The 12,566-nt window shown below is 44.0% G+C and overlaps 1 protein-coding gene across 1 annotated transcript; it reads right to left on the bottom strand.

The window, feature by feature from the left end:
- Positions 1–1,134: 1,134 nt before the first annotated feature.
- Positions 1,135–9,155, bottom strand: kctd9b (potassium channel tetramerization domain containing 9b). The gene is made up of 12 exons (XM_017693648.2): positions 8,922–9,155; positions 8,555–8,676; positions 8,428–8,471; positions 8,245–8,335; positions 7,646–7,701; positions 7,428–7,556; positions 6,575–6,642; positions 6,392–6,487; positions 5,872–6,021; positions 5,670–5,775; positions 5,100–5,233; positions 1,135–1,547 (listed from the first exon to the last, which is right to left on the bottom strand). The coding sequence occupies exons 1-12, from the start codon at positions 8,970–8,972 to the stop codon at positions 1,431–1,433; spliced, it is 1,164 nt and encodes a 387-aa protein (XP_017549137.1). The 5' UTR covers positions 8,973–9,155; the 3' UTR covers positions 1,135–1,430.
- Positions 9,156–12,566: the final 3,411 nt, after the last annotated feature.

The following is a 12,566-nucleotide window of genomic DNA, read 5'->3' on the forward strand; positions in this document are numbered from 1 at the left end:
ATTTCTGGATTTTCTACCCTAAACAAGGACTATAGAAAATTCCATCAATCCATTGTAAATTTATTAAATGTTTAAGTAAAAATATGTTTCTGTTGTTCATAAACATCTTAAAAAAATCACAATTAGTTTGATTGTATGTTTCATACATACAAACCCACACAAAACATTCATAAAATTAATTCCAACAAAAATCCTCTTAAAGGAGGCGCTTTTCATTGTGAGGTTTCCCCACAAAGACCGATCTTAAAATAACCAGCGAGTTAAGAAGGTTCTAAGGTACTGAAACTTCTATCATACATGAGTTTGTTTAAACAGATTCTAACACTGAGTAGTTAACAAACTGAAGCTTGTGTTTTAGTTGAATTACTGAGCTGAAGGACTCATGAGTGATAAACAGTGATAAAAACCACACTGAGGCTGACGCCACCAAACAGGAGTTAAAGTGTGTGAGGTGACACTGGGCTACTTCACACATTTTATTATGCAATATGCAATACTGTGCAAATGTATTAGTCCCCTGACCAAACTGTTTAAAACTATCTATCTGGTTGAAAAGTGTTATTTCTATTTCCATAAAATCTCTAAATAACAGAACGAGAACTAATGAACATAAATACAGCAGTCAGAATGTGTTTGTCAGTGACGTTTTGAATATGCAGGTTAAAAGAACACAGGTTTGGTTCTTGACTTCTCGCTTCTTTCCAGCCTTCAGATTCATTTGTCCAGTTCCATCAGCAGCACTTGATGTAATTTAATGAAGAACTGATTAAGTAAAGCAGGTGTTGGAGGGAAACTAATGTTAAGAGTTTATATAAGTTAGCAAAAGCTTACTGTCTGGACCAGGATCTTTTCAAAATATTTTCTAAGGTGCCTAAAACTTACAGCTCACAGTGTAAGCTATTTATAGGAAATATTATTTTCATGGTTTTGATATTTCACTTCAGATAGCTGTGTAACTGTATTTAAATGTGAACAAGGTGTCTGGTCCAGATCAAGCTTGTTCCCGTATTAGTTATTTGATTGAAAGATAAATTTGTTCTGCTTGCGTTTCTTGATGAGGCCCACCTTACTTAAGACTAAGAGCAAAAAACTTTCACATAACATCTATCAGCGCAAATTCAGAAGCAGACAAACTGTGCCATCCATTGACTTACATTTAATCATTTCACAGTTTTGGTCATTGAATCGACTTTAAACAGAAAAACTCTTTAAAATGATACAATTCAGTATTAAACATTTCTGTACAAACACTTTCATCTACAGCTAAACTGAGCTAACACTCCACAGCTCGACTGTGAACACTGAAACAACAGATCATCCTCAACTGCAGTATCCATTTCTGATTTTCATTACTTAGAAAAGTCAGAGCTCTGACAGAGCCGCTGTGGTCAGTGTGAGGAGAGGATAGAAGGGATGAATGGATATTCCAGTTATCGTACACTCTGGGACATGTGGAGAGGCGTCAGCATCTCCTCAAAAATGGCACCTTTAACATTGGAGCCGCGCAGGTTCGCCTCTTGCAGGTCACAGCCAGACAGGTCACAGTTCTGCAAATTTTAAAAGGAAGAAGTTAGTTTCACTCAAATTCATCTCCAAGACATCTTTCCTCCAAAACCTCTGCAGCTACACATACAACGTATGTTACAGACGCACTGCTGTTACACTGCTCTCACTGCACATCTGAAACGTCACACTGCTCTCACTGCACGTCTGAAACGTCTCACTGCACCCACTGCACATCTGAAAAGTCACACTGCACGTCTGAAACGTCACACTGCACCCACTGCACGTCTGAAACGTCACACTGCACCCACTGCACGTCTGAAACGTCACACTGCTCACACTGCACGTCTGAAACGTCTCACTGCACCCACTGCACGTCTGAAACGTCACACTGCACCCACTGCACGTCTGAAACGTCACACTGCTCTCACTGCACGTCTGAAACGTCACACTGCACGTCTGAAACGTCACACTGCACGTCTGAAACGTCACACTGCACGTCTGAAACGTCAAACTGCTCTCACTGCACGTCTGAAACGTCACACTGCACGTCTGAAACGTCACACTGCACCCACTGCACGTCTGAAACGTCACACTGCACCCACTGCACGTCTGAAACGTCACACTGCACGTCTGAAACGTCACACTGCACCCACTGCACGTCTGAAACGTCACACTGCACCCACTGCACGTCTGAAACGTCACACTGCTCTCACTGCACGTCTGAAACGTCACACTGCACGTCTGAAAGGTCACACTGCACGTCTGAAACGTCTGAAACGTCACACTGCACGTCTGAAACGTCACACTGCACGTCTGAAACGTCAAACTGCTCTCACTGCACGTCTGAAACGTCACACTGCACGTCTGAAACGTCACACTGCACGTCTGAAACGTCACACTGCACCCACTGCACGTCTGAAACATCACACTGCACCCAATGCACGTCTGAAACGTCCCACTGCACGTCTGAAACGTCCCACTGCACGTCTGAAACGTCCCACTGCACGTCTGAAACGTCCCACTGCACGTCTGAAACGTCACACTGCACGTCTGAAACGTCACACTGCACGTCTGAAACGTCACACTGCACCCACTGCACGTCTGAAACGTCACACTGCTCTCACTGCACGTCTGAAACGTCACACTGCTCTCACTGCACGTCTGAAACGTCACACTGCTCTCACTGCACGTCTGAAACGTCACACTGCACCCACTGCACGTCTGAAACGTCACACTGCACCCACTGCACGTCTGAAACGTCACACTGCACCCACTGCACGTCTGAAACGTCACACTGCTCACACTGCACGTCTGAAACGTCTCACTGCACCCACTGCACGTCTGAAACGTCACACTGCACCCACTGCACGTCTGAAACGTCACACTGCTCTCACTGCACGTCTGAAACGTCACACTGCACGTCTGAAAGGTCACACTGCACGTCTGAAACGTCTGAAACGTCACACTGCACGTCTGAAACGTCACACTGCACGTCTGAAACGTCAAACTGCTCTCACTGCACGTCTGAAACGTCACACTGCACGTCTGAAACGTCACATTGCACCCACTGCACGTCTGAAACGTCACACTGCACGTCTGAAACGTCACACTGCACATCTGAAACGTCACACTGCACCCACTGCACGTCTGAAACGTCACACTGCACCCACTGCACGTCTGAAACGTCACACTGCACCCACTGCACGTCTGAAACGTCACACTGCACGTCTGAAACGTCACACTGCACGTCTGAAACGTCACACTGCACGTCTGAAACGTCACACTGCACCCACTGCACGTCTGAAACGTCACATTGCACCCAATGCACGTCTGAAACGTCACACTGCACCCAATGCACGTCTGAAACGTCACACTGCACGTCTGAAACGTCACACTGCACCCACTGCACGTCTGAAACGTCACACTGCACCCACTGCACGTCTGAAACGTCACACTGCACCCAATGCACGTCTGAAACGTCACACTGCACGTCCGAAACGTCCCACTGCACGCCCGAAACATCACACTGCACGTCTGAAACGTCACACTGCACCCAATGCACGTCTGAAACGTCCCACTGCACGTCTGAAACGTCCCACTGCACGTCTGAAACGTCCCACTGCACGTCTGAAACGTCCCACTGCACCCACTGCACGTCTGAAACGTCACACTGCTCTCACTGCACGTCTGAAACGTCACACTGCACCCACTGCACGTCTGAAACGTCACACTGCACCCACTGCACGTCTGAAACGTCACACTGCACCCACTGCACGTCTGAAACGTCACACTGCACCCACTGCACGTCTGAAACGTCACACTGCACCCACTGCACGTCTGAAACGTCACACTGCTCACACTGCACGTCTGAAACGTCTCACTGCACCCACTGCACGTCTGAAACGTCTCACTGCACCCACTGCGCGTCTGAAACGTTACACTGCACCCACTGCGCGTCTGAAACGTCACACTGCTCACACTGCACGTCTGAAACGTCACACTGCACCCACTGCATGTCTGAAATGTCACACTGCACGTCTGAAACGTCACACTGCACCCACTGCACGTCTGAAACGTCACACTGCACGTCTGAAACGTCACACTGCACCCACTGCACGTCTGAAACGTCACACTGCTCTCACTGCACGTCAGAAACGTCACACTGCACGTCTGAAACATCACACTGCACCCACTGCACGTCTGAAACGTCACACTGCTCTCACTGCACGTCTGAAACATCACACTGCACGTCTGAAACGTCATTGTGAATCTAAATGTTAATAACTCAATCACTAATTATTAATGCATAATATTTATGTTTGTTGCTGTCAAAACCTGTTTAAAACAAACTAAAACACACTAATACTGACCAGAAAATAAATGTGATGTAAATAAATAAATAAATAAACTAACAAACATTAAAGCCAGATATTATTGTTTAGTTTTATTTCTTGTTTAATTACTAAATATTGTGGCATTAGTTATGGCTGAGTTAGAATATCATGTACAGACAACTGACTCTCAGATTAACATCTGGAGCATCACACCAACATGTGAGAACTCGTTTTCTAAACAGAGAGACATTTTCAGCAAACACAGAAGGAGCATGTGGAGAGTCAGAACTCTACTTGACGGCTGCAGCTTTTCTGAGTGAGAAATTTGTTTATTTTATGTTCTTGGCTGTAATAAAGCCAGGAGCTGTGGCGCTGAGCTAACGTTATAAAGGGAAAAACTACAGAGCAGCACTACTGTGGTGCTGTGTAAGAACGGTGATTCGCATCAGCAGCATCTTTCTGTTTGTGAGTTAACAGCTTTTAAAATGGATAAAAAGCACATTACAGTTAATGTGCTTTCCATGTGTGACTGGTTCTGCGACACTGCTGTTCTTTAAAGTTAATACCTTTATTGCAATATGTGGCTAGCTGTTATATTTCTGACTCTGTGGTGTTGTGCTGTAATGTTAATGTTGACAAAAATCAACTATCAAATAGTAATAAAAAAACACTCAAAAAGCCTGTTGGCTGCTGCTCATAATAAAGGTCTGACTGTACTGCACTGCCCACTGGTGTAAAACGGCAAAACCGCGTTCTGACCTCCAGATCAGTTCCGGCCAGCGTGGCTCCTCGTAAGTTACAGTTCTTTAGCTTTGCGTTCTTCAGCGTTGCCACCCGGAGGTTAATACCGGTCATCTGACTGCCCTCCATATCAACTCCTTTCAGATTAGCACCTTCAACAGAAAACAAACATTCAGATCAAACACTTAATTAAAACATTCAGATCAAACATGCTGAAGTTCATTTAAAAATAAAAGCCGAATGTTAATAAAAATGAGAAGAAATTAAATATTGAAGGTTGAATTACAAATAGCAGAAACAAACAACATGACTATTTCTTAAATTATTTAAATATTACAAGCATATATGACACAGTAAACAGTGAGGAATTGTTTTTGGGATTATTTTATTAAATAAATAAAGTAATATTTATACATGTTTGGATCTTTTTTTTATGTATGAGAAAAATTATAGCAGCTCTGGACAGACCAGTTACCCATAATCCCATAAATCCCTCAATTCTATACCTCTATAACTGCCTGCTGTTTTCTTCACACTGTCTTTCCTTTATGGAGGAGGCATTAAAGGAAAGTTTACAAGTGACCTCACCCTCCAGATTGGCTTTGAGTCCAGCAGGATCTTCAAAGTTGCAGCCTTTCAGCGAAGCTCCCTCAGCATTGGTGCAGAGCATCTTCACTCCCTGCAGATTTGCTCCCTGAACATTCAGACAGAAGAACATCAACAACAGCAAGACACACACAGTGCTCTGCACCTCCGGTCCCTGTTGAGGTCACTTAAAAGCTGAGCTTACATCCAGGTTGGCGTTGGACAGGTCAGCTCGCTCCAGGTTGGTTCCGCAGAGGTTGGCATGTGTGAGGTTACAGCGGCTGAGATTCGCCATCTTAAAGTTAATGTAGCGCAGATCCAACCGCGAGAGGTCAGTGCCACTGAAGTTCAGACCCTGAAAATGACCACAGTTTTCAAACTCTGCTCACTTCAACCCAGACACAGCTTTTTAGGGGTTAGGGTAAGGGGTTAGGGATTTTATGGTTAAGGGGGTTCACGATTTAGAGGATCAATGGTTTATAGGTACTTATGGTTTAGGTGTTTAATGGTTTAGGGCTTTATGTTTATTGAGCTGCTGAGGCTCCATCAGCAATTATGTGTTATTTAACTAACACAGCTAACTTGGTCAGGTGCCAGTATATTTGCCTGAACCTGTATAAACAAACTTTCAAAAACATTTTTAAACACTAAAAACGTAGTTAAACCAAATGAAGTAAAACACTCTGAGTGTTAACACTAAGAGTGATGTTATATCTAAGGTCTACCTGACAGCGTAACTCGGACTTTGTCGGTGTAGCGAGCAGAAAACGAACAAACTCTTTTCTGGATATGGGAGAGTGATCATCAGCAGGCTGCGAATTCTGAAAGTAAAACAATAGATCAGTTACAACATGTTTTCATAACACATCCATTCAACCTGTATATTAAAAGAACAATAAGCAGGTTACCCTGATAACAGTCTCCAGTTGCTCAGCGAGACGCTCGATTCCAAAAAAACGAGCCTCCTCCAAAACCCCTGAGAGAATTACATTTCTATATTATTAATTAATAACTGTTACATGAATAATAACTTACCTGTGTTTCTAACAGCAACGTAGCTGCACATTCAGTAAAATCCACCAACCTCACCAACTTCCTCATCTCACAGCTTCTGAATAAAAGCTGTGCTACAGAGATATGCTGTAATAAAGCTGTGCATGTAAGAACGGTTTGAAGAAGGGAATATTTAATAACACTGACGCTCAGAGCAGTTTACTGCGTGGTAACCCTTAGCCTGCGGTCTGTCTATCTGATTGTGTTGTTTAGGTGAGAGTTTTTAATTTTGTTACTGAAAAGAACCAACCACACATGTATCACTTATTCTTTTAAACATAGTAATAATAATTACTATAATATAGTTAATTAAAAATAAATTATGCTGAGAAACAGATGGACTACAGTCTGTAACTGTAGAACTACAAAGTGCTCCTATATGGTCAGTAAAGCTGATAAAATGGACAGTGAGTGTAGATACGAGGAAGTGGACTTATTGAAGTGGTTGGTCAGTGTACAAGTGTTGAATAAGGCATTAGAAAGCTTCAGTTACTAGTTAATGGCTGTATATGGGTTGTATAAGGTGTTATAATGCCAAGTAATTTTTTTTACTCTTCTTCCTGCGTTTTCAGAGTGTTTGATAGAACACTGATCTGCTGTACAGATTCTACTACATCAAAAATCGTCCTTTTATTTTGTCTGCCAAACTCAAACTTGGTGTGAACAGGCATGCACGGAGCTCATGCTAAAGAAGCTTAAGAAGCTCACCTCGAAGGTTGATCCCATCGTTGACGATGAGCTGGCCATGTCTCAGGTAGTTCAGAATGGGCTCAAAGTAATCTGGACTGCGGTCAATCAGATACGCACCGCAGTCATCCTGCCTGTTCCCCCAAACATCTGCAGCAACACAGCAGAACACAAATTAATCACAACGGAGAAAAAACGAGATCTCCTGGAGTAAATCATCACTCTGAATCAGACCTCACCTTTATCTCCAAACATGTGGGCGAGCATACTCTCCGGCTCCTTCACCAGCGTGCTCCTAATAAACCCACAACCATCAGCTTCAGTCAGAACAGCAGCGTTCAGAGAATTAGACAATACATATTCCACCAGAATGATTCCACCTGTTTTTTAAAATTCCCCCAGTGTGTGAGATGTAAACAGAATAGTTTAGTGTGAAATTGGTCAGATTTCTCTACAGTGGTGTTGATGGGAACCAGAGGTCGCCATGACAACAACACAAATATAAACATTTTATCCACTATACAAAACCACCAGTGAGCCTTTACATGTCTTTACATGTCTGAGTTTACATGGAATGGAATGACGGGAAAACAGTAGAAAATCTGAAATTTTCTTTGGGAAATATTTTGTCTCACAGCACACTGCACGTATTCCTCCACCATGAATGGATTTTAAATTCCCAAAACTATTGTAAAACAGTGTCTCAGTCATCTGGCAGTGAATTCATAGCCATTTCATGTAATATCTTTCTCAGAGGGAGCTTTTAGAGGTGGACATCTGGTTCCTATCAACACCACTGTGAACAATTTTAAATGTTAAATGTCTTTTAAATGTTTACCGGGTTGTGGTGAAGCAACGACCGCCAACATTCAGCGTCAGCCAATCAGTGTGAGCGTTAAAGTGTGGCGCTTCCGGGTCTCGAAGGGGGGCTTTAAAATATACAACATTATACAAATTAATCACAGGATTTAAAGTGTATTTTATAATGTTATTACATTACGGGGGTGGTCCTTAAACTCACCAACAAAGGTGTCTCCTTCAGACACATAAAGAACATCATCATCCCTAAACAAAGCAAAGACTTTTAATTTACTGCCTCCTGATGAACTCTCATACAGAACTAATCGGCTAATCAAAGTGACTCTTACCTGATCAGAGCGAGGTCGTCTATCAGTCCACCTTTAGAGTTAAAGATGCTCGCAGCTTTGATTCCCAGTTTGGCGCTCGCTACAGATAATAAATCAACCAGAGAGCCGTAAACCGCGACCACCTTAAAAACAGCCAAACAGTTACTGACCTACCAGCCAGCTTCTTATCCTAATTCACCGTTCCACCTTAAATGGTGCCTCAGCCTCAGGCGCTAGAACATAAAAGTACGACCTTTTAAGGTGGGATGGACAATATACACTAAGTGAGAAAAATAAGTGAATTTGAGCGTCGTGCCCGTTTAAGAGTTCAGCAAGAAACCCTCATTTTATCCGATATAACCTAAAAGTTGAGGTATGAGGTATTTACCTTTCCATTCCGGGAAGTTCCGTTAATAAACAGAGTCACTCTCCGCATCATTGATTAACAGGGCGCTAAAAAAACAGCTTAATAATCTGCATTCACAAACTAAAAACTTTAGAAATACAGTTAAATCTTAAATGCATTTTTTTCTGAATTATATTCTTATTTTCCTACAAACTGAGAGAAAACCATCCCATATGAGACTGACACACTGAGCGCTTCTTCCGCACTTGAAGACTTTCAAAATAAAAGACGCAGGGCTTCCTTTAGCGTTTCAAAATAATAACCCTAAAAAAAGACGCTGCTTGATGTTAGAAACAACACACACACACACACACACACACACACACACACACACACACATATACACATATACATGTTCTAAGCCGCTTCTCCTTCTGGGTCGCGGGTTATGCTGAAGTTTTTTTCTGTGGAGGAAAAAATCAATAAAAGCTTCAGTGATGCCCACTTATATTTTGTCTTGTCTTTTTTTATTTGTACGGTTCTGGAAAAGTCTCCTCTGTCGCCCCCTGTGTTAAATAACAATGTTCAGAACCCGATTCGGTTTGTCCTGTGAGCACATTTCTCCCGAATATCACTGGATCCTCCGAATCACGAGGTCGTTAAAGAGCTGAAATATGAATATTGCTACATGTGAGCTAAAGCTACTGCGCACTGAATTCACGTCATTAGACTGGCAGCCTCGTTAAGCGGGTTTTGGCAGTAAACGTCTCCGTGTTCAGACTGAGGGCAGATGAACAGGAGTCAGAACAACATCAGCACGTTTCCCTGCACTTCTCTGTTCTGCATCTGACGCTCACTGAAACACGATAGATCTCTCCTTTTAGCTTGATTTTAAGTGTTCTACAAACGTAGCTGCACTCGGGAAGATCCAATACAGAATCAGCTTAATAATCACTGCTGACCCCCTGATCAGCTGATTTAGGCTCTCAGGATATCCTGATTATTATTTTAATGCCAGTTACATTTTACTGAGAGCATTTTCTCAGGACATTCGTCACCGTTTTTGTTTGACTTTTCCCGTTCCACCTTAAATGGCGCAGCAGTTCGGGAAAATGTGGACAAGCAGCCGGCGAAAAAGAAGCTGACTTCAGCTTCGTGGAGGGTTGAAAGGCCTGATATGAGGATGTTTTTCTATTTCTGCTTAACAGCTGAGTAACATTTACTTATTTTGCTGTTTAACAGAACCGACAGGTCAGTATTTTGTCTCGTTTGCTAATGTTTGTGATGGCTAGTCACAGCCGCCCAATTTAAGGTGGAACGGGAACATTAACACAAGCCGCGAAAAAAGAAGCTACATTCAGCCTCTTAGCAAAACGGGTAGTATAATGAATTTTAGCCTATCAAAATATCCCACCCAGAGGTTTTATTTACGAGTATACCTTTAAATCTGCGCTATAGTAGAACATTTCGATAAGGTAGCACAGCTCGTCTGAGCGCCAGATCAGGCTTAGTTTCGCGTAGCTTAGTGACATCAAATTGATGCGCAGTAGCTTTAGCTCGCAGTTAGCAATATTAGTATTATAGCTCTTTACGACCTCGTAATTCGGAGGATCCAGTGGAATTACGGAAAAAATGTTCACCGGATAAACCGTATTGGGTTGTGAATTTTTTTTTCTTTAACACAGGGGGCAATAAAGGCGATTTCATTCTGGCCGTAGATAAATGGGGCTTAGACCCGGAGTTCCTAATATGGGCATAACGAGGACTACAGAATGACGCACGACCGCAGTGGCTTATCAAAGGGACAGTTCTGGTCCTGAAGTCTGATTGGCGGAGCTGCACTCAAAGCTGCTGTAAAATCCACGATACACATCGTGTCATCATACCACGAAAAACCCTTGTACTGTTAATGATGGAATAAGCTCTGTAATGCTGCGCATGTCGAGTAAACCAATGAAGTAGGAAGCCTGTTCTGTTTAAACTGAGGGGCTGACATCTTAGATTTTCTTCTCTAGCACTAGTTGGCTAACAAACAGGCTAAGACAGCAAACATGCTAAACAGCTCCATCATTAAAATCACAGGGTTGAATTACCGCAGTACAAAATGCAGTATAAAAGTCTAAAGAATATCACTTACACACTTCAATGTTCACGTTTCATTCAGTCGCATCAAATCTAGACTGAGATTCAAACAGCTCCTTACTCCCTAAATAGTGCACTAGGGAAGTTAGAAATTCTAGCTTCTACAGTCAGCAGTGCGACATCTGTTGGGTATGGATGAATATCAAATGACTATTTGTGACCTCTATTATACAGTCTTGGTTTGCAGGAGCGTTGGATCAGGTGGTGGGGGAAGATGCCAGTCAGACCAGGCAAACCCAAACGTATAGTGAGGGTTTGCTGGGAACGTCTGGCAGAAGAACCTGTCAGATTGATCTTCAACTCACACCTCCGTCAGAACTTTGACCAGATATCGGGGGAGGTGGGGGACATTGACTCAGAATGGGCCATGTTCCGCTCCTCCATTGTTGAAGCGGCTGACTGTAGCTGTGGTCGCAAGGTAGTTGGTGCCTGTCGGGGCGGTAATCCTCGAACCCGGTGGTGGACACCCCAGGTGAGAGATGCCGTCAAGCTGAAGAAGGAGTCCTACCGGACATGGTTGGCCTGTAGGACACCAGAGGCAGCTGTCAGGTATCAACAGGCCAAGCGATCTGCGGCTTCAGTCGTTGCCAAGGCAAAAACCCGGGTGTGGGAAGAGTTCGGTGAGGCCTTGGAAAGTGACTTTAAGTCGGCTCCGAAAAGATTCTGGCAAACCGTCAGGCGACTCAGAAGGGGAAAGCAGTGTGCCACCAGCACTGTATATAGTGGAGATGGTGTGCTGCTGACTTCGACTGAAGACGTCATTGGGCGGTGGAAGGAATACTTTGAGGACCTTCTCAATCCCACCAACACATTCTCCAGTGAGGAAGCAGAGTCTGGGGACACGGGAATAGGCTTGTCCATTACTGAGGCCGAAGTCGCTAAGGTAGTTAAAAAGCTCCTTGGCGGCAGGGCTGCAGGGGTGGATGAGATCCGTCCCAAGTTCCTCAAGGCTCTGGATGTTGTGGGGCTGTCTTGGCTGACACGCCTTTTCAACATTGCGTGGACATCGGGGGTGGTGCCACTGGATTGGCAGACTGGGGTGGTGGTGCCTCTTTTTAAAAAAGGGGACCGGAGGGTGTGTTCCAACTACAGGGGAATCACACTCCTCAGCCTCCCTGGTAAGGTCTATGCAGGGGTACTGGAGAAGAGAGTCCGGCTTATAGTCGAACCTCGGATTCAGTAGGAGCAGTGCGGGTTCCGTCCTGGTCGTGGAGCACTGGACCAACTCTTTACCCTCTCCAGGATTCTGGAGGGTTCATGGGAGTTTGCCCAACCAGTCCACATGTGCTTTGTGGATTTGGAGAAGGCATTCGACTGTGTTCCCCGGGGTATTCTGTGGGAGGTGCTTCGGGAGTACGGGGTACATGGCTCTTTGCTACGAGCCATTCAGGCCCTGTACAAACAAAGCAGGAGTTTGGTTCGCATGGCCGGCAGTAAGTCAGACTTTTTCCCAGTGAGAGTTGGACTCCGTCAGGGTTGCCCTTTGTCACAGATTCTATTCATAATTTTTATGGATAGAATTTCTAGGCGCAGTCAGGGGATGGA

The sequence above is a fragment of the Pygocentrus nattereri genome, chromosome 18, assembly GCF_015220715.1.
Source record: "Pygocentrus nattereri isolate fPygNat1 chromosome 18, fPygNat1.pri, whole genome shotgun sequence".
NCBI lineage: Eukaryota > Metazoa > Chordata > Actinopteri > Characiformes > Serrasalmidae > Pygocentrus > Pygocentrus nattereri.